The sequence below is a fragment of the Phaethon aethereus genome, assembly GCF_964289735.1.
Source record: "Phaethon aethereus genome assembly, chromosome: 17".
Lineage (NCBI taxonomy): Eukaryota > Metazoa > Chordata > Aves > Phaethontiformes > Phaethontidae > Phaethon > Phaethon aethereus.
Window position 1 is genome coordinate 14,266,000 of NC_138593.1, and position 19,213 is coordinate 14,285,212.

At 40.7% G+C, this 19,213-nt stretch overlaps 1 protein-coding gene across 1 annotated transcript in view; it reads left to right on the forward strand.

The window, feature by feature from the left end:
• Positions 1 to 19,213, forward strand: part of FBXW8 (F-box and WD repeat domain containing 8) — a gene marked incomplete at its 3' end in the record, with an annotated part of 55,155 nt that overhangs the window by 7,176 nt on the left and 28,766 nt on the right. Inside the window, exons 3-5 of the mRNA XM_082007843.1 lie at positions 3,168 to 3,332; positions 3,896 to 3,984; positions 18,257 to 18,414. Of these exons, the coding sequence (XP_081863969.1) occupies positions 3,168 to 3,332; positions 3,896 to 3,984; positions 18,257 to 18,414 (412 nt within the window). The remainder of the gene's footprint in view (positions 1 to 3,167; positions 3,333 to 3,895; positions 3,985 to 18,256; positions 18,415 to 19,213) is intronic.

A 19,213-nucleotide genomic window follows, 5' to 3' on the forward strand; every position in this document is an offset into this window, starting at 1 on the left:
AGCCAAAGTTTCTTTGCTGAGAACAGTTGAGAACTGTAGTAAAAGGATAATAGGAACACTAAAGACAAAATTAAATTGGGGACTCTAAATCTATAAACAACTCTGTAAGATGTTGTCATTGATCGTTGTTGGAATTTCTACGTAGTGTAGATTTGGAAATAATTATGCTCATAGTTTAATAAGAGCTTTGAGTGTCTCAGCTACTCTCCCAACAAGCAGAATGTATGGATGTGTATAAATAAAGCCGTAATGCTCTGGCTTTCGGGGCCTCACCTGAAACACTTAAGTCAAGCAGATCTAATAAAGCTGACTTCAAGCCAATGGCTGGTTTTAATGTGGCAGCTCACAGTGGTGCTGTAAAGTGAAATGCTTGAGACACTTTTATTAGAGATTTCTTGCAGCTGAGGCTCGCTCAGTGGGGCTTTTACAAGGGATTGTCATGCCAGTTTTGGTGCATTAAGAAGAGGCTGCGTTAGGGACCCTTTGGAAATTCATGCTTGTAAAGCAGCAGGATTCGATGTAATTTGATTAAAAAAAAAAATCATAATAGGATAGGATCTTTATTCCCCTTAAATGTTTGTTCCTGAAAGTTGAAAAGGGAATCTAAATTTTATATAGTCACCCCTTCTCCCCCCCTTTTTTTTTACTGTCTTTATAAAATGCTTTTAAGACCTCGAAACTAGAAAGGTCTGTACAATATTGTCTATTTTGGCAAACTCCAAAGGTGTGTGTGGCTTTTTGTTTTGTGTGGTTTTGGGTTTTTTTGAAGCAAGGCAAAAGTTGGTGTAGTTTGGCTTTGTTTGCTTCTGCTTGCGCGTTAGCCTGTCCTCTCAATGTCAGCAAAAAAGTGCTGCTGTTACAGGAGGGGGGCAAAGGTGCCGTTACTGTCGACCAGGCTTGGCCAGGATGCTCAACTCCTGCAGAGCAGCTGCTTTTTTTTTGTGTCAGCAAAAAGCTGTGTGCTTTTTCTTTTTTTTTTTCTTCTTTTTTTCTTTTTTTTTTTTTCAATAATATATGGATTTATATTACTTTAAAATCAAATTGAGAACAAATTTCCCATTGAACTGTAATGGTTTGAAATTTGGATTTTTCTTTTTCTTTTTTTTTTTTTTTTTTCCTTTTGAACTTCCTGACTGTGTCCCTGTAGGGCCAGGAACATTAAGCACTGTTTTTTTATTACACGATGATGTATAATGCTAGAGAAGACTCAGTGCTGTTTCTGTCATTTGTAAGGCATTATGGTTGCCCTTTCCAGGTTGTTTTCTTTGTCTGATGATGGGAGTTGTGTGTGTCTGCTAGTTTGAGTTGAGGTCTCTTGGTGACTAACTAAAATGGGTTCTGCTGCACTTGGATATTGCCAATTGAGAGCTGCTCTTGTATGTAGATATCAAATCTTTAAAAACCTACGCAGGCTACTCAGTCCATCCCCCTTTTTTCATATTAAACTTTTTTTTTCTCTTCCCTGGAAGAAACAGGTCATGGGAGATGTCTTATGATGCAATTATTGATTCATAGTGGGATGTTGGTTTTTGAGAGCAGTAATGATACATGTCTGTCTTTACAGCAAGACCAATGGGCAGCACAACATAAACAGGATGACTAGAAGCTTCATAAATTTTCAAGGGGAGACCAATGCCGTTCATTGGAGAGCATACTGTCCCGCTCTTTGGGGGTTGTATAGTATGCAAGGAGGTTTGGGACCACGTGTATAAGATGTTTTTGCGCTTATTGTGACCCAAGGAGACCTGTAAGACTCGGGGTTGTGTTGATGGGTGCTTTCTGGACCTTAGCTGCTAACTCTCTGCGATGTTGTGGGTGCTTTGGTCGGGCTGACTGGTCAGTCTTGGCCTGTTGCTGCGTTTAATAAGGCAGACTAAGGCATGCTCTTCCAAGTCATCACATGTAAAACTTTACAGATCACATTAAAAACTCTTGAGATAGCTTGATTTATTTAAGGTGGAGGGCGTTGCTTTCTGAACCTCTCTGTGAGCCTCACTGCATGCTTTGTTGCTCCAATGGCTTGTGTTCTGCATGGACTTCTTGCAAATCTGTACCAGCCAAAAGGATCGCATACTTGCAGTATTCCTCATGATATATAATCTTGTGAAGCTATGCTTTGTATTTGAAAGCTGTGGTTTTAAGAAGTCTGAAGCAAGGTGTGCATGATAATGATAAAATACAAAGGAGATTAATCTCATGAAATAGAGAACAAGTAACAGTCTATCTTTCACCCCACTATGCCGTGTTGTCTGTATGTAAACGTGGAAGCAATGGCAAGTAAACACGAAGAGGTGGTCCCGTGAGAGTTTGTATCAATGGGAGACCTAGATTTTTCGTGTAACCTTCATGTCTGTTTCGGTTCTAGATGCTTAATCATAAGTTGCTAAAAATTATGTCAGTCTGAGAAGGTTTTTTTCATCTTTTGGAAGTGGCGTACCATTGATTGCTGCTTTCACTGGTAGCCGTTTTCATTGGTTACATCTGTTTTCTTAAATTAAGAATTACAGAGAACAAATGCTACTTAAGTTGGCTCTTACCACTTGAATCTTTAATTCTAAGCCCAGAGTTGATTATGATGAAGCTGTTCTCTCTGAAATGGACAGCAACTTGAGGCTATTTGAAAAAATAATTCATTCCTATTTATGCATACTGTAATACAGGAGGTTATTAATCACTAATGCCGTACACCTAATCAGGCCTTGTCAGTAGCCCTTTAGAGATACGGTGGTGTCATCTGAGAGGTTTTCTTAGCTAGCTTTCTTGGCTACAAGATATGAAAATAAATTCTTTTTGCTCTAAACTTACAATGCTGTCTCAATTGTTTTCTAGCTTCTTTTCCCTTCCAAACTTTCTAACACGCTGATATTTCAGGATGGCAGTGTGTCCACTAAACACTGGTATCCATGTTTTGTGGAGTTTTAGTGGAGTAGAAACTCAGTTAGTTATTTTCAAAAGAATCCACAGTAAGCAAGCATTTTGTTGAAGTTTTTTCTTTTTTTTTCCCGTACTGTCAGTAGTATGCTTGTTTAAATAAAAATTTAGTCTCAGTGTAGGCCTACATTGTTTTATATGTGTATATTTCAGATGTTATTTAAATAATTTTGTATGAAATCTAATTTTTACTTACAACGTTATTTTATATATATATATATAAACTTGATTTCTAGGTCAGCAGGACATGGAAAGTACTTGCAGAAGATGAAGTGTTGTGGTACCGGTTGTGCCAACAGGAAGGATATCTGTTAGATACAAGCATCTCTGATCATTCCTGCTGGAAGCTCGCCCTCAAGAACTGCCGTGCCAGAGAGCGCACTTTGAAAACCAACTGGAAGGTAAAAGGGAATTTCTTTAATGGGATCCAGATGCTGTAGAAAAATGGGAACCTGGTTTAAGCAAGTGGTAGTGAAAAGTTGCTTTTTTGTATTGCAACTTCTTTTTGCCAGTTAAAAGGGGAAAGCTGCTGAAGGATTTATGAGACTTTACCCTAGCTGTAATTCCTTTTTTTTTTTTTTCCCCGAATGACTGATTACTTTTGGGAGTGAGTCTTTCTGTTTGCTATGCTACTCCATTGACTTTGGTGAGAGAGTGATGTTTATACTTCAACCATCTCTTGTTAATGAGAATCAGCCTTTAAGATGAAGGCTCCTTCCCCTGCTCATAGATTTCTCTACCTAAAGACTATGAAGGATAATAAAGAGTGAGAGCTTCTTTCTCCTTCATTTCTGTCTGTAAAAATTCCAGGAAGCAAGCATAAAATAAATGTGTCTTCTCTCTCAGCTGCACTGCGACTTTGTCAGTAGTAATAGCAAAGCTCGGAGTTTTCCACAAAGCAGAAAATTAATTTGGTCGATGAATCTACTGCAATCCCAACACCATGTCTTGTCTTTGTGTGCAGAACCGCATCGGTGCTGTGAGCCAGCTGCGATACGAGCTGGGAAATATTCTTTGTGATGTACATTCTTGCGATGGAGTTGTTATTGCTGGGTGAGTATGAGGTTGCGTAATGCTCGCTTAATCTTCACTGTTTGAAATCTCATGTACTGCTTTTTAACAAATTCAAAAGAAGCATCCATTTGAGGCAACAAGAATGAATTTTTCTGACTGCAGTTTCTTTGTGGTTGCGGTGGATTGTCTTTGAAGTCACAGATAATGATGGTTACCTACAAGTCATTTCAGCACTGCAAATTTTTGTTGTACTATTCAAAAAAACTCTCTTGCATGCATATAGTCCCTGTAGAGACCATAGTATTTTCTGACAAACTGTATCTGTTCTTTTGCTGTGGAAGCACCCAGAATGTATTAAATATTGTACACATGTACTGAAAAATACTCTTTTTCTTTATTTTCCATAGAAATTTCTTGATCACAAGAATATTTTTGTGTGCTGTGGCATGATAACTTCAGGAGGACTGTTGCTTTTCTCCATTGTTGTTTAAAAGAAAATCTGGGAGAGAGGGAAAACCCACCCAAGAAACAGAGAAGCTCAAACTTCTTTTTTCCTAATATAAAGCTTTGTCAGGACCTTGATTTAGTGTTAGCTATTCGCTTGGTTTACACTCTTAAATACCTCCCAAACTCTTGCAAGAGGTTACTGTGGCTGTCTCAGTAGGTGTAAGGCTTCTTACATTCTGCTTGAATTTTACAGGTTCAGTAATTAGCAGCCCACCAGAAGTCACATGAATAAATACAAATTATATCATCCTGAGGGCAGTTGGAGGACGTTGTCCTTAACGTACCAGCGTTCCATATTTTATGGTAGCAATTCACGTTAATGGTATGCTTATGCATTGTGGGATTAGAGAAGGCTATTTATAAAAAATACTATAAGATTCACTCATTGGTTATAAGGTGCCTTGAAATACATTGCACGTAGATAACTCCTATATACATTGAAATGCTTTTGAATGCTGTTGGACAACTGAAAGCAGAAATCTAAACCAGCAGACAACAGGAGTGAAAGGGGAGTTTTAATCTTTGATGGGTTGGTTGGTTTTTTGTGTTTTTCCAGTAGATACTCTACTGCATCTACTTGTTTTACTTCTGCATTTGGAGGTTTCCCTTTCTATTCTCTCTGCCATCCTATTCATTAACTATTGCTGCTTTTTCTCCGCTTCTCATGCGGTGTTTTCGCTGCTGTAATTGGTTGCGTTACAGCAATGAAAATAGTTCCGCTGAAGAGCTGTGTAGCCTATGACCTCTAGAGGGGCAGTGCCACACAGCGGTTAACCTAAACAGTGGCCGTGGGGAGAGGCTTGAAGAATTTGTGTGGCTGGAGTACCGCAGACGGTGCGTCAACTCATGCCTGATGTTGAGACTTCCTTGGGCTGCTGATAAGACACCGCAGCCCCCAGCCTGCTGTGGTCTGCAGCTGGGATCCAGCTCTGCGGATAGCAACCCGACTTCTTTTGTGCCCTTCAGCTTGGGCAGTGTGTTTCCTGGCCTTGGTTAGGGATCTACACTACTGTATCTGTTCCACTGTATCTAATGAAACCTCCTGTACTTTTTTGGGAGCCAGAAACCCCAGTTGTCTCCACGCTGCTGCCAAAACTTCTAGCTCTTCTTTTTCTTCATTGTCTCCATTGTGTTCAAGTCCAAACATGCAGTATATAGAAGGTAGGCAGAATAAATTTAATTTCTAAAGAATTAATGAACAAAGGAGATTAATCCCGTATATCAAACTCGAATAGCCCACACTTTAGCCTGATGTATTACAGAAGTTGGGTTTACACAGCTTCACACTGTCTTATCATATCGGTTCCTCAGCTCGTCCAGTATCTCTTGATTCTTTTGGTGAGTTTGCCTCAACTGGCATGGTGAAGAGAGGTGGTGCTTTTAAAGAATGTAGGTTTCCATAAAGTTCATGATAATAGGTGAGCAGGTAAGAGACCACTGAGGGAAAAGCTGCACATGCATATCCGTTAGGAAAAGTGATGTTATGGGTTTCACTCATACTACTTTTCAGTAACTTCCCTTCTCTGAGAAAAGAACAAGTTTTATTAATGAAGTATCTTTTTATAAGCTGTGAGCGTATATTTGATAAAACAACATGGGGAAATCAGACTTTACCTGGTTAGTAAATGAAATGTTTAGAATATTAGAACACAAAACGTTACTTCCTTTGCTGTTTACTACTTGCCCTTCACTCTGCTTTGGTAGCTTGAGATCTCTGAAAGTATCTCTTAAATTGCTGTAAGCAGAAAACTGGTCTGAGAATCTTGCCCAAAAGAAGATGAATTTGTTGTTCTGCCAGCAATGCTCAAAGTCTGTGAGACAGTAGTACACTGTCACACCCCACCTAATAGTATCTCAGGGTTTGTCGTGGTAAATACCAAACAAGACAGACTTAAAGTTATAACTGAAACTTCCAAGGACATTAGCAGATTGTGCAGGGAAGGACTTTGTTTGTTATGTGCATTTAATAAGTATTTAGGATAGGTAGATTGAGAAGTTTGTTGGGATTTTGTTTTGTTTTTTTTTTTTTTTAAATCCAAACATAACCCTCCCCTTTCTTTCCCAGCTTATAGTATTGTACTTAATGGCATTGTGCTTTCAAATTTGCCATAAAAGTGTAATGAATCTGGTGATCAATAGCTAGCTGTTGCATTCTTTCAGTACTGAAGAAGTAATTTAATAGCTGAGGTTAACAGAAGTCAATTTTCTTCTCAGTATAAATATCAATTATCTGTTACATTTAATGATTATATCTCCAGTTTCGCAAACACTTATGTGCTTAGCTTTACATGTGATTAATCACAGATTACAGTGATACTTGCCATGTACGTAAAGCTAAACAGACATGTGACTATGCAAGAGAAGTTGGTGATGATCTTAAAGCTAACTTTGTGTGTGGCATTTCCTGGGGTTTTCTGAGCAGTGGCTTGTGGCATCATTTGCCTTCCTTTCTTTTATAGTCAGGTTGCTGCACTGGAGAAAAATAGGGCCACTCAGTTTTTAGCAGGTTTTTGCTGTCTGACTTTGGGGAGCAGCTGCAACGCTCTGGCTCGGCTCGGTCAGGCCAGCCAGGCGTTACACACTGTCTTTATAGCTGGAAACTGTGGTAGTGTATAGCAGCTGCTCCCTGTTTTGGGAGGTTCAACTCAGGATCTTGGGAGATCAGAGAATGGTTATAAAAATTTAACAAAGGGGTGGGGAGAGAGGTTCTCCAGCAGAAATGCTGGGGTGGTTGTGTATTTGGAGTCTTGGAGCAAGTCTGGGAAAAATCTGATTTGATTTGAACTTGTGCTATGATAGACCTGAAGTAGCATGCTTCATTATACTGCTTCGAACTCCGCTGGAGAGTGAAATAATTTTTATTTTAGCTGCTGTGGAGCATTTTTTTTTAAATCTTTCTGAAAAGGAATTTGTACAGGTTATAGGCAGTGACTTGAAACAGCAGCTACAAGTGTAATACATAGAGGCATAGTTTGCCTGAACTGGTTCAGGAGCAGATCTCTGTTGACTTTGTGTAAGGAAGCAAAGGTAAACTATACAGGGTGAGCTCTCCCTTAGAGAAGTGTACCTATTTCATGCACTCTCCTCTGTTTTCTCCATGCTGCTGCCAAAGCTCAAGCCAGAAGATGGCAGAATATCAAGGACTGATTAAGTGCAACCTGAGCTGCGCGTTGAAGGTGGCTGCTAGCAGCTCCTCTTTCTCAGAGCGCCTTGCATTTACTGGCTGACATCAGATAATTCAATCTGGCCTGCATGCAGAGCATCTTGTGTTTATCATTAAATTTTCATCCCAGCGGTTACGATGCTTGTTTTCTGGGTCAGACCTTGAATCCCTTTTCATTTGAGACAGTGGTGTTTGTGGTTACCTCACTCCCAATCAATGCTCTATTTGCCAGCCTTTCTACAGTTACATGTCTCGAAGGATCTTCTTTAAAGGGATGTTGTCCTCCCCCCTCTCCATATTCAATTCAAATGTAGTTTCTTCTTTAAGTCAGAGTTTACTTGAAGCAATTATGTCTGCCCGCTTGGCTTTTATAAATTAATACTGATGATTAGGTTCACTGTATCTAATACTGTCATATGTTTGGTTTCAGTACAGAATGTCTGGATTTCTTCACCTTCTGTTAATAAAATCTTAAACAAATCTCTCTCTTTTTTCTTTTTTCTTTTTTCTTTTTTTTTTTTTTAAGCAAGCACATATTCACACAGCAACCTTAGTACTTTTTCTTTCTTGGCAGTGTTGACAGCCATGCAGATGAGCAGGTTAGGTCCTCCTGGAGATACCAATCTCTGAGCATGCTTCTGGTCCTTGTTTGAGTTGTGTTGTCGTTACACAGCGGATCCTGTGGTGTAACGTGTCCGTAACGTGTTGTGAGACTGTTGCTGTCTAACTGGCTCCGTGTGAAATACTTAGCATGTGGATGTCCTTGAAACTGTGCGGTAAACTTGCCTTGTGTCGGTGGTGATCATCTCACCTCACAACTCACCCCGTAAAACCACACCGAGTCTGCTGTGAGTCAGGTGGTGTTTTATGGTGCCTTGTGTTAACTTCTTTATGCTTGTGGAAAGGGCATCTGTGGCTTTCCTGCTGCTGTTTGTAACTCTGAAAGCTTCCCAAATGAAGATGAACAGAAGAGATCTGGAGTCAGACCACCCTTCCAAAGGCTGAGAAATATAAAGGTATCTGATTCTTTTTCTTCAGCTTGCTTTGGCTGAGGGGTTGGTGGACGGTTAGTTAAGAGCTTGCATAAAATGGAGATTTAAGGGCACGTCTCTGCTGTGCCACAGAGACCGGTCTAGCAGATGCTGCGAGGAGACCTACGCCCCTTACAGACTCGGCTGGGAATCAGCCCTTGGTTCTTCTCTTTACATTTTAACTTCAGGGGTTTCCTCCTTCCCCCAGTAAGTACTGTCTTCTTTCATAGAGATTTTATTTCTTGAGTTAGGGCTAGTGAGATTCATCTGCTCTGAGTGCCTCAATAAATCTTCAGATTAACACTTCCTCCCCTTTCAGGGTGCAGCACACCTGGCACAGATGGTATTTCTCCAAGTGATGCTTGACACAGGCAATGAGAAGCAAAAGAAGAACTTTCTAAATAGCCTGTGTGGTTAGGGGAATCATCTGTTTTGGAGGTAGTGATATGTTTTCGTTCTCTCATACTGAGAAACTAAATGCACTGAAATAATTTTCATACAGTTGTCTCCATTCTAAAGGAGTCTTATGGGATTTACACTTTAAACACTGCAGCACTTGCGAACAATTTGGGCCTTTCAGTTTAAGTCGTTATGAGCAACATACGGACATAAAAGTAGCTGCTACTATGTGGTAGATTTCTTTGTTCTCTAAGATCACCTTCCACACTGCTTTCCTCTTGCTCAAAGGTGACCTGCAAATGACTTTTTAAAAAAAATGGGCTTTCCATTCTTTTTAGCTTCATAATGATGTGTGAAACTAGCCCGAAAGGCTTCAAAACACTTTTCTGCACTTTTTAAAACTTCATGTCAACTCTCATCTAATTTGTTTTTTTTGCTATAGGGCTTGTGGGCTATTCTCAAGGTATTTATTATTAGCTCTTGCATCTTAATTCACTGTGCAGACCTGAGGAAACCAAAATATTAATTAGTAATGAAAATGAATAAAAGTTAACAAGCTGAAGTCTTAAACAGCCTGAATAAACCCCTGCCTTATTTAATTGCTTAAATTTCACTTGTATAATGGCAGAACTTTGATAGGTTTCTCCTTCCCCTCCCAGTGACAGAGCCTGGATGTAAAGCAAAGCAGTAAGGCAGAAGGTAAAAATACATGCCTTTTTCCTTCAACCTTCCCCAAACCCATTGTGTTCTCTTCACTCATTCTTGTCGTTGTTAAGAAGTAGTAAGTGTCAGACTTCCTTTTTTTCAAGTGAGTCACCTTTAGGAGAGTTGAAAACAGGCTGACATCATGAGTTCAGAGGGGTCGGATGACAAACTACAGGAGTTAGGTAAGGTTGTGTTAAGTGACAAACACCTTGGCTTCTCTGTCGTCTTCTGAAAAAAAGCCTTTCACGTGAAACCAATAGTAGAAGCTTGATACTGACTCTTTGTGAAAGCTGCTTTTCCAGCCTGCCTGACCATGAAGCTACTGGCTTACGTATAGGTTTTGCTGGATGCAGAGGAACACTTTGCTGCAGGGAGATGCGCTGCGTGCCTGGAGACGCCCGGTATTCTGAAGTCACAGTAGTTACTTTTGAGCCTGTAAAGACTGTTTTGCTACCAAGGCCGGACAAACCCATCCTTCTTCTGATAAACTTCTTGAACACTTCATTTTTGCTGTTTTCACAACCTACCAGCCTCTGGGCTGTTGCCATCAGTGCCTAGGGTTCAGGTGATACTTTTCCCCTCTGCTGTTTGCAGTGTGGTGCAGTTTGTGTTCCTTCCAACAGGTAAACATATAAATTTACATCATCTCCAAATTCTGTTTTCTCACCTGTATCTGAAGCTGGAGCCATTGTTTTATTTGTTGCATTACATGTTTCTCCTTTGAAATAATAGGGCTGATGGACCAGATCCTGCCCGAATTGCATCATGTTTCCTCTTAAATTCTCTTGAGAAAGATTTTAGGTTTTTTTCCTCCTGCCTTGGCAGTACCCACAGTAATATGTTTCCTTGGCCAGAGCAGCTGGTTTAATTCATGGGCCTGGGCTGGTGCAAGCCACCGGAACCTTGATGTAAAAGATGGGAGATTCTTGCCTGTAAAAAAAGAAATTACTAGAGACAGTTTGGCTTTCTCTAACTTCTGCTTTTGTAAGTGTTCATTAAAATGTTTTGCCTACCATATAACCCTTTGGCTTGTTTCTGTTCCCTTGGTATGGCATTTCCATGCACTTAAAATTAATAAGAAAGTGAGGCACACAGAAGTACTTAGGGTGGCGAAATGTTAATTTTGTTACGGATAACAATGATAAGCTGCAGAAGAACCACATGCTATCTCCAGCAGCTTAACCCACTTTCTAGAGCTACTATTTCCTAAATAAGACCTTAAGAAAGAGAATATAAGCTTTCTGCCGCTCAGTTTCTGTGAGTGCAGTCCACAGATGATGTGGGTTGATAAATTGGAAAGTCAAGTTCCCAGTGAAAGAGTTTAGGAACTGGTCATAGGGATGCTCAGAATGTGTTTCCTACATGTTGAGTCTTAAAATATTTCCAGATTGGTTTTGGCACAAGTTAGTCACTTTTTTCATAGCTGCTCTTATATAGCAAGCAACCCAAAATAATGCTGGGATGGAATCAGGGACATGACTTTTCTACTTCATGTTCTTCTATCAGTATTATGATTGTTTCAAATCTTGGGTTTGGTTTTCTCCCATTTGTTTTTTTTCTTGTATTTTATGGTGTAGCTTTCTACCACGCTATGTAATAGCACAAAATTTTCTCTGTTCCATTTGTATTTAATTTTTCTGTCATTGTGTTCTATTTATATTCTTTTCTGCCATACAAAGTAGTTCTCTTTACTCCATCCTTTGTACTCTTCAACTGCTACTAGACTGTTTTTCCCAAATCCTTTCCTTAAGGAATCCCTCAGCCAAGCTACCTGTCGGTTAGATACGTAGCGGCAAAATCACTGTCTCTAAATAACTGTAAATAAGAACACAGGAAGGCTTGGGAACTTTTACCTCTTTCATCTAGCCTTCCTCTGTGCAGCATCTCACACTGTGGTAAGTATATCTAAGCAGTCCATTGTTATCCCTCACTTCAGAGAAGAGTTGGGGTCTTAACACTGAGTGTAAAGAATTTAACAGAATCCATTTAATAACTTCAGTACTCTGTGTTGCGACTGAGGTATATTCCAACTTACAGTGGTTTTGATGAAGAGGTTTTTCGCAATTTAACATTATGAATTACCACTAACTTGAGCTTTATAGAGAAGATGAAGCTCTGGGAGCAATTTGAACCAACTTAGAAAGATGTTTGGACTTGGGTTTGCATGTTTAATTGGACCTTATTCTTAAACCTACTGAGGGGGTCACTGACTAGATACCTTAATTAAGCACATGAAGGACTGGTTAGTTGCTTTTGCTGGAATAAGGATGAAAGGTCTGAGATGCTTGTTGCAGCACAGCAATACAAAATACTCATTATTTTACTTGCTTATCAACAGGCATCCATTTAAACAGAGCTATAGCTAGAGATTGTTACTTGAGCAAAATTCCTACTGACTTCAATAAATTGCATTGACATTGTAAGGACTTCATAATAAGATCTTTTGAGTATTAACAGATGGTCAGTGACTGCCTGAAACAAAGTTGTTGGGGTCTTTTTGTTTTGTTGATCACCGCAGGTATCTGGAAACTGAACAGACTTTGCCTTCTGGAAATCAAACCTGACTGTGAGACAAAGCTTTTTCGTTCTCCTTCCTTTTTATTTTCTCGCTACAAATTCTTTAGAGAAAATATGGAATATGTAAACTGATTTCTGAAGTGTCTTATCAAAAGTCTTTGGTGTTCAGACCAACTTAGGGTAGTAAGGCTTGCCCTGGAGTGGTGTGCTTGAGGCAGCCTACAAAACGGACTGCCACCAGCATCCTGTTTCAACAGAAACCCAGCGACAGTCTAGTTGACCTGCTTGTTTGAAGTGAAATTCTGTAGTGCCAGCAGTAAGCAAGCCATGAAGGAAAGCAGTTTGTCTTTGCTGTTGCCATGGACTGAATGAGTAGAGTCTCAACTGTTTTGAAAATGTTCCTGCTAACAGTTTTTCTTTTGTGTATTTGTCAGTTTATATATTAGTTGCAGTTGTACTTTGCACAAACACTAATTAGACAGCCATCAACACTCAGGGCCAAAGGCTTACTAACAATGCAACTGTGATAGCAGTGTCTTAATTGGTTGAGTATAATTGTCATTAGGCAACGATAAAGACATCTGGGGCTCTGGAGAGAGATCAGCCTCCCCCTCCTCCTTTTCCCCAAATTTGTTCTGGCTATTGCTATCCAACACAGTTGAGCTTTTTCAGATGAGATTCTGTGTTTTGACCAGTTTCCTGATGTTTTTCTCCTTATGAAATCGTCTGCCTCTTCAGCACCACTTCATTAGAGCGGTGCCCAGCCTCCATCTCTGCTTCCTCCCACATGTGCTCTGCACTTCACCACCTGCTTCCCAGCCATCGTGGGACATCAGCAGCTTTTAACCCCTAGCTCCTTCTCCTTCAGTCTTCTGCTTTCACTTGAGAGAGGGCACGAGGAAATTGTTCATCTCATTCTGACATTACTGCCAATAAAAAGTAGTTGAAATGCTTTTGATTAGTGAGTAGGTATTTTTATTACAGTACTTTTTATAGTAGGAATTTTTATTATAGTATGTTTGTAGATGCCATATGAATTTAATTTTTTTCATTTTCTTTATACCATATGCATTGCCCCATTTCAGCAAGCTTTTCATGCATATCTGTAAAGCTTAAGCTGAATTTGCAGACTAATTTTTACAGATGTATACACGTCTGTCCAGAATTGCAGAACTGGCTCGTCAAAGGGAAGAAGTATAGTTAGAAAAATATGGTTCTTGTCTTTCCCCTGCTACTTTTTCATGTATATATACTGAGATGTTCAGCAGAACAAGAGCCAAGTGAAGTGTAAGTCCGTCTAAGAAGCTGAGTGACTTGGGTGGAGAGTCTTCGTTGAACGCTAAGAGGAGGATGGCAGTGTCTGGTGAGGGAAGTACGTGGACCCAGAGCCGAAAGCCAGGCACTGCATGGATGAAACACCTTGGAAGGCATCAGGACAGAGGGTGTCTGGAGGGGGGAAACTTGGGATTGTAAGCAACAGTCTTTTTAACTTATTGTTGCTCCCTGTTGTACTCAGGAAAGCAAGACTCAACAGCCTTTCTAAATGAAGTAAATTGGGTATGGTCTCTAATGTGGTGGGTTTTTCTTTGTTTGAACTTGAGAACCCAGAATTTGTAGGTTTTGGGGTGGTGGTTTGTTGTTGTTGGGGGGGGGCGCGGTTATGCAAGTGGCTTATATTTGATGGTGGAGTGTTTACCTGGCACCGCAATAATCATCTCAATACACCCGTCGGGGGGGAAAAAAGCAGCAGCTGAATGCTGTTGGTATTATAGCAAATAAAATGTATTTGTTGTTGTATTAAACAGAAAGGTTGTCTTTTTGGTTGGTTTGGGGTTTTTTTCCACTCCAACAGAAAGCTATGTGGGCTTTTAGTAGCCGCCTCGGTAGAAGAATCAGTAAGTGAATGAGTTTGGAGGACTGTGTCTGTTCTGGGGCAGAAGACTTAAATCTTGGGTTCTTTCATTCAGGAGCTGGTAATCCAAACAAATTTTCACGGTGAAGTATAAAGGCTGTTGTGGTAGGAAGTGAATAGAAATACTGAAATTATCCAGAAATAGGTTCTGTACAGTGCAGCGTGTTCTTCCCTTCAGCCATCTATATTGATATGGCAGATTTGCCAATTATCTGCAATAAAGCAGCCTTTTTATTTTTTTTTACAGCAAGGCGATGCTTTAATAGTTTAAAAGCCTTTTGTTGTGGTTACAAATTGAAAGTGTGTTGCTCTTTACAACAGCATTAAAAGCGGCGAGTTGAACCGTTAAATTTTTTAGTTCTGAATTGGCTTTGTTCATGTTTGAAATTCTTCCAGTTGAGTTCTGGTACAGCCCCAGTGTATGCTGGAAATGGGCATGCGGTGGTGATGGCCAACGAGCTGAGGAGATGGTTTATATCTTCCATTTCCCCATGCTGGGTCCCTGCCCAAACCTGGACCTTCACTTACGTTTCCAGCACGGTCTCGAAACATCTCTCCAAATCCTTTAGGTTTGCCACGTGGGACTGAGATGCTGCGTGCTACATAGGAAGGATGTGAGTGGTGTTGCTGAGCGAGAAATGGGGGTGGGATGGGGGCAAAGGTGCCTTACTGCCCTACTCCCTTCCTCTTCCTGACGAACGTGAAGCGCTTGTCCTATCTTGCAGTGCACTGGTGAGATTTCTGGACAGACATGAATGAAGGTGGGTTTTGGTGGGTGCTTGCAGGGTTCCCCCAGCACGTACAGTGCTCTGTCTCATGGCAGAACTGGCACGAGCGCTATGGCCAGGATCCTCTTACGTATTGTTCTGACCCCCTGGAGCGTGCCCGGGGTACACGTAACAAGCTCTTGTGTTCAACACGTCCTTGCCAGGGGTGGGAGAGCAGCGCAGCTTCATGGTATAGACGGGAAAGTTCTTCAGCGTGTACCTATCCATCACTGGAGAGGAAGGGGGTGAGGATGAGGAGGCTGCAGGGTGGTCTGAGGCAGAGTCTACCAAGCAGAGCCAGTTCCTGTGTTTAACAGGTCCCAGCACAAACACATGGGAATTTCAGTCAAATTTATTTCGAACTGGTAGTTGGAAATATTTGATGGTTCTGTTCCAGTTTGAGCTTAGCTGTAGAGGTGGTTCAGGTTCTTTTTCAAGAACAAAGAATGTCTGTCCTGGTTTTGGCTGGGATAGAGGTAATTTTCTTCCTAATAGCTGGTATAGTGCTGCATTTAGATTTAATAGGAGAACAATGTTGATAACACATGGATGTTTTAGTTGTTGCTAAGTAGTTGTAGTGCTTATACTAAATCAAGGACTTTTCAGCTTCCCTTGCTCTGCCAGCGGGAAGGTGCACAAGGAGCTGGGAAGGGGCACAGCCAGGACAGCTGACCCAGGCTGGCGAAAGGGATACTGCCTACCATATAACATCAAGCCCAGTACATAAACTGGACTTGGCTGCAGGGTGGGAATCACGGCTTGGGGATGGGCTATCAATCACCAGGTGGTGAGCAGTTGTTGCATTGTGCATCACTTGGGTTTTGTATATTATTATTATCATCATCATCATTATTATTTCCTCTTCCTTGACTGTCCTATTAAATGGTTGCTATCTCAACCCACAAGGTTTTTTTCTGATTCTCTCCCCCATCCCACCTAAGCGAGGGGAGGAGAGCGAGCGGCTGTGTGGTGCTTAGTTGCTGGCTGGGGCTAAACCACAACAATGGCTCAAATTAAATTTTGACGTGGTTGGATTCTCAGCTAAAATTAAAGCACTTATTGTGGCACTGTGATGTTGGATCTCTAATTCCAAGACTGCGCTCCATGTTGTCTTTCATGGATGGTAGCACGTCTTGAGCCCTGGATGACTTGTGCAGAAACGGTACTCTTGGAATTAGCTAGCCTTGTGTCTCTTCTCTATTTCTGTCATTCTCTTTTCTTCATCTATTACTCTTTCTTTTTACATTCCTAGACTGGACTATGTGAGAGCAAGTATGTGTATACACTAGGAGGAGATGCTGTTCTTCCTCGCTTCTTTGGGGATGAAAATGAATATTCTCTCACATATTTCTGTCAATTCTACCAGTATTTGATGTCCCCCTTGAATCTCACTTTTCAGGGTCACATAATGACAGGAGAATTTTGGCTCCCCGCTCGAGAATAATCCGTTACTCTTTGCAGTTAGGAGAAGTTTGAAAACAGGACACCAACCAACCCAGACAAAGGGAAACAAAAAGCAGCTCAAAATTAAAATGCTTCCAAAATGTTACGTGTGTCTTGTTGAACGGGACTGTAACAGATCTGTGCAATTACCTGTCCCATTGTGTTTTATCTCCAAATTTTAAAATGTATCTGAAATGAGCACTCTTCAGTTTTGGAAACTGAAGGTGTTTGTTGTGGACTAATCTGGACTGCTTGTGCGGTCCAACACGAAACATTTAGCTTTGATTTGGGAAAGCTTCTTTCTTGATCTGTTCTTTTTAAATAATGCTGCTGTAAATTGGAAATGAAAGCAAGATTTATAGAGGGATTTGGGCCTCACTTGCAGAAGGGGGAAAAGGGATAAGTGCTGCCCCACCCTATTCTCTCATTTTTTTCTGTCTTGCCGTGTAAAGCGCTGAAGAGGAAGCCAGGTGACAAGGACACAGTTCTCCTCTCTTCCTGATTCAGTGCAGAGAATTAATGTGCATCTCTTTCTGCTTGACAGATTTCATTGCCCCCTCGGGCACTTTAATTAGTTGTATAAAGTGGAGCATTTTCACTCAGAGATGTTGGAAGTAATCTGCTCCAGAGTACCTGTAGCCCAGTTGCATGGTACTCCCCAAAGACCTGGGTAGCCTGACTTGAAGTCCAACATCCTCTAGACTGTTATTAAGCACCTTCCTTCACCTCCTTTGTAAGTAACTATTTTCTTAGTTTCCTCATAAACATAGGACAGCCAGATTTCTAACCAGTAGACCTTTGAGGCTTATCAGAATCATTCTTTTGAAATATTTTTCCCCCAAAAGACAGGATATAACAACAAAGCTGACAGAGCAGGAAGCGTCCTCCATTTTCCGACAGAATCCAGGTCTTGGGTATGGCACAGAAAGACATCTGAGACTGTTTGACAGTGTTAATTGTCACAGTTCTGTCAAAACTTACCTTAAGTAATTATTCCTGTTCCAAATGACTATTGAACTGTGTTCTTTAACCAGTCATTAAAGGAGCTTCTCCTCTACTTTGCTTGCAGTGTTGGTTTTTTTCTTTAGTAGTATGTTGTGTGCCACGGCATAGACGGCGCAGAACAGTTTCTGTGTTGCTTGCTGTGTTACAGCCTTCGTTCATGTAGAAACATTCAGTACTATCTGAGAAGTTTAGTTCTATTTTTTTATTTTCTCATTGGCAAACTATGGTTTGACGTTAAACTATATTTTTTCTGATATTTCAGTGAGAGCACCTTCTGCAAAGGCAGCAGCAGTGTCTTAATTCTAAAGACAACACTTAAATGTATTAATAAATTAATTAGTCTTCAGAGATGTAGGCAAATCTGATCCATTGATGAGGCATTAAGTTTCTTTCTACAAAGAGCAGTAGGTTGGATGTGTGTGAGTGCTTGTACATATGTACATAAATACTCTGATTAAACAGCTTTTCTTTGGCACAACCACAATCACAAATTTTTAAAGACTGAAAGGAAACAGTTGGAAGTTTTGCCATGATGTAATTTAGACTCATTTCCATGAGCCTGGCTCTCCTTGCATTCTATATGTACAGCTGATATCGATAGTAGGTATCTGTGGTAGCTCAGTTGTGGTGTTCTTGTAGCTCCAATTTACCTGCCTGTCTTGGTAGACTTGATGCTACATTCAGTAAAGGGGAATAAAATGAGCAAAGTTGGTGGACTTGTACACAGTGTGTAACAGGAGGAGAATCACTCTGGGAGCTTTAAACAGCATTGGGTTTTAAGACACTTCTTGTTTCTTCCTCCCTTCTCCTGCAGCTACCTCTTTTCAGATGTTTTGGGGTGCATAATAGCCTTTTTTTCCAGATACACATCAGGAGAAGTGAGGCTGTGGGACACTCGCACCTGGGACTACACAGCCCCCATCCTGGAACCAGCGCACGGTCCTGGTGATGCTGGACCTCAGCCACATGTCTCCTTTGTGAGGATAAACAGCTCTCTGGCTGTAGCAGCTTATGAGGACGGTAAGTAACCACAACTCTCCTCCCTATTTAAAAAAAAAAAAAAAAAAAAGCTTTACAAAGATGAAGCAGCTGTGCTCAGCTTTTTGTGTGTCTGTAATCCTGTGTATACACACACATGCACACACTTGCTTTTATGTGAGAAAGTTGGCCAATAACCCTAAATGCATTAGGAGGCATTGGAACATAGCACCCATTAAAACTGATGTTTAATTCCTACTGGAACTGCTACACAAAGCTTGAGTGCCAGGCTGTAGTCCAGCCAAACTATCTTAAGCAAATAACTTGTTTTGCTATAAAAATATTAAATATTCTTCCACCAGCCTTCTCCTCTGTCCAAAACTCCCTTGGGGTGCTGTGAGGCTTTATTATGGGAATAATGGTGAACTTGCATGTCTGATTAATCGGCGTCCTGTCTTGCTCTTGGCATAGTGTATGGATGCACATTTTCTTAACTGAAGTATTGGTTTGCAGTTGTGGGTTATTATATACTTTGATATAGAGAAACAAAAACTGTGACCTAATATTTAATGAAACTGTAATAAAATTCTGGTCATATGCATTGTTTTAAAAATACTTAGATGTTTGTATAATGGGCAACAAGGGCCAGAGACCAACCCGTACATCTACTGGACGTGGGAACAGCAATTAAAAAAAGACTGGTTTGGACAGTGCTAGCCAATTGGGATCCCAGGCTGAGTTGTGCAGGCAGAACTCAACTCCTATCATCTTTCTTTAAAATGTATGATTTGACACTTAAAAACCTTTCCTTGGGTATGAATAAAGAGCATTTTTAAAGCTA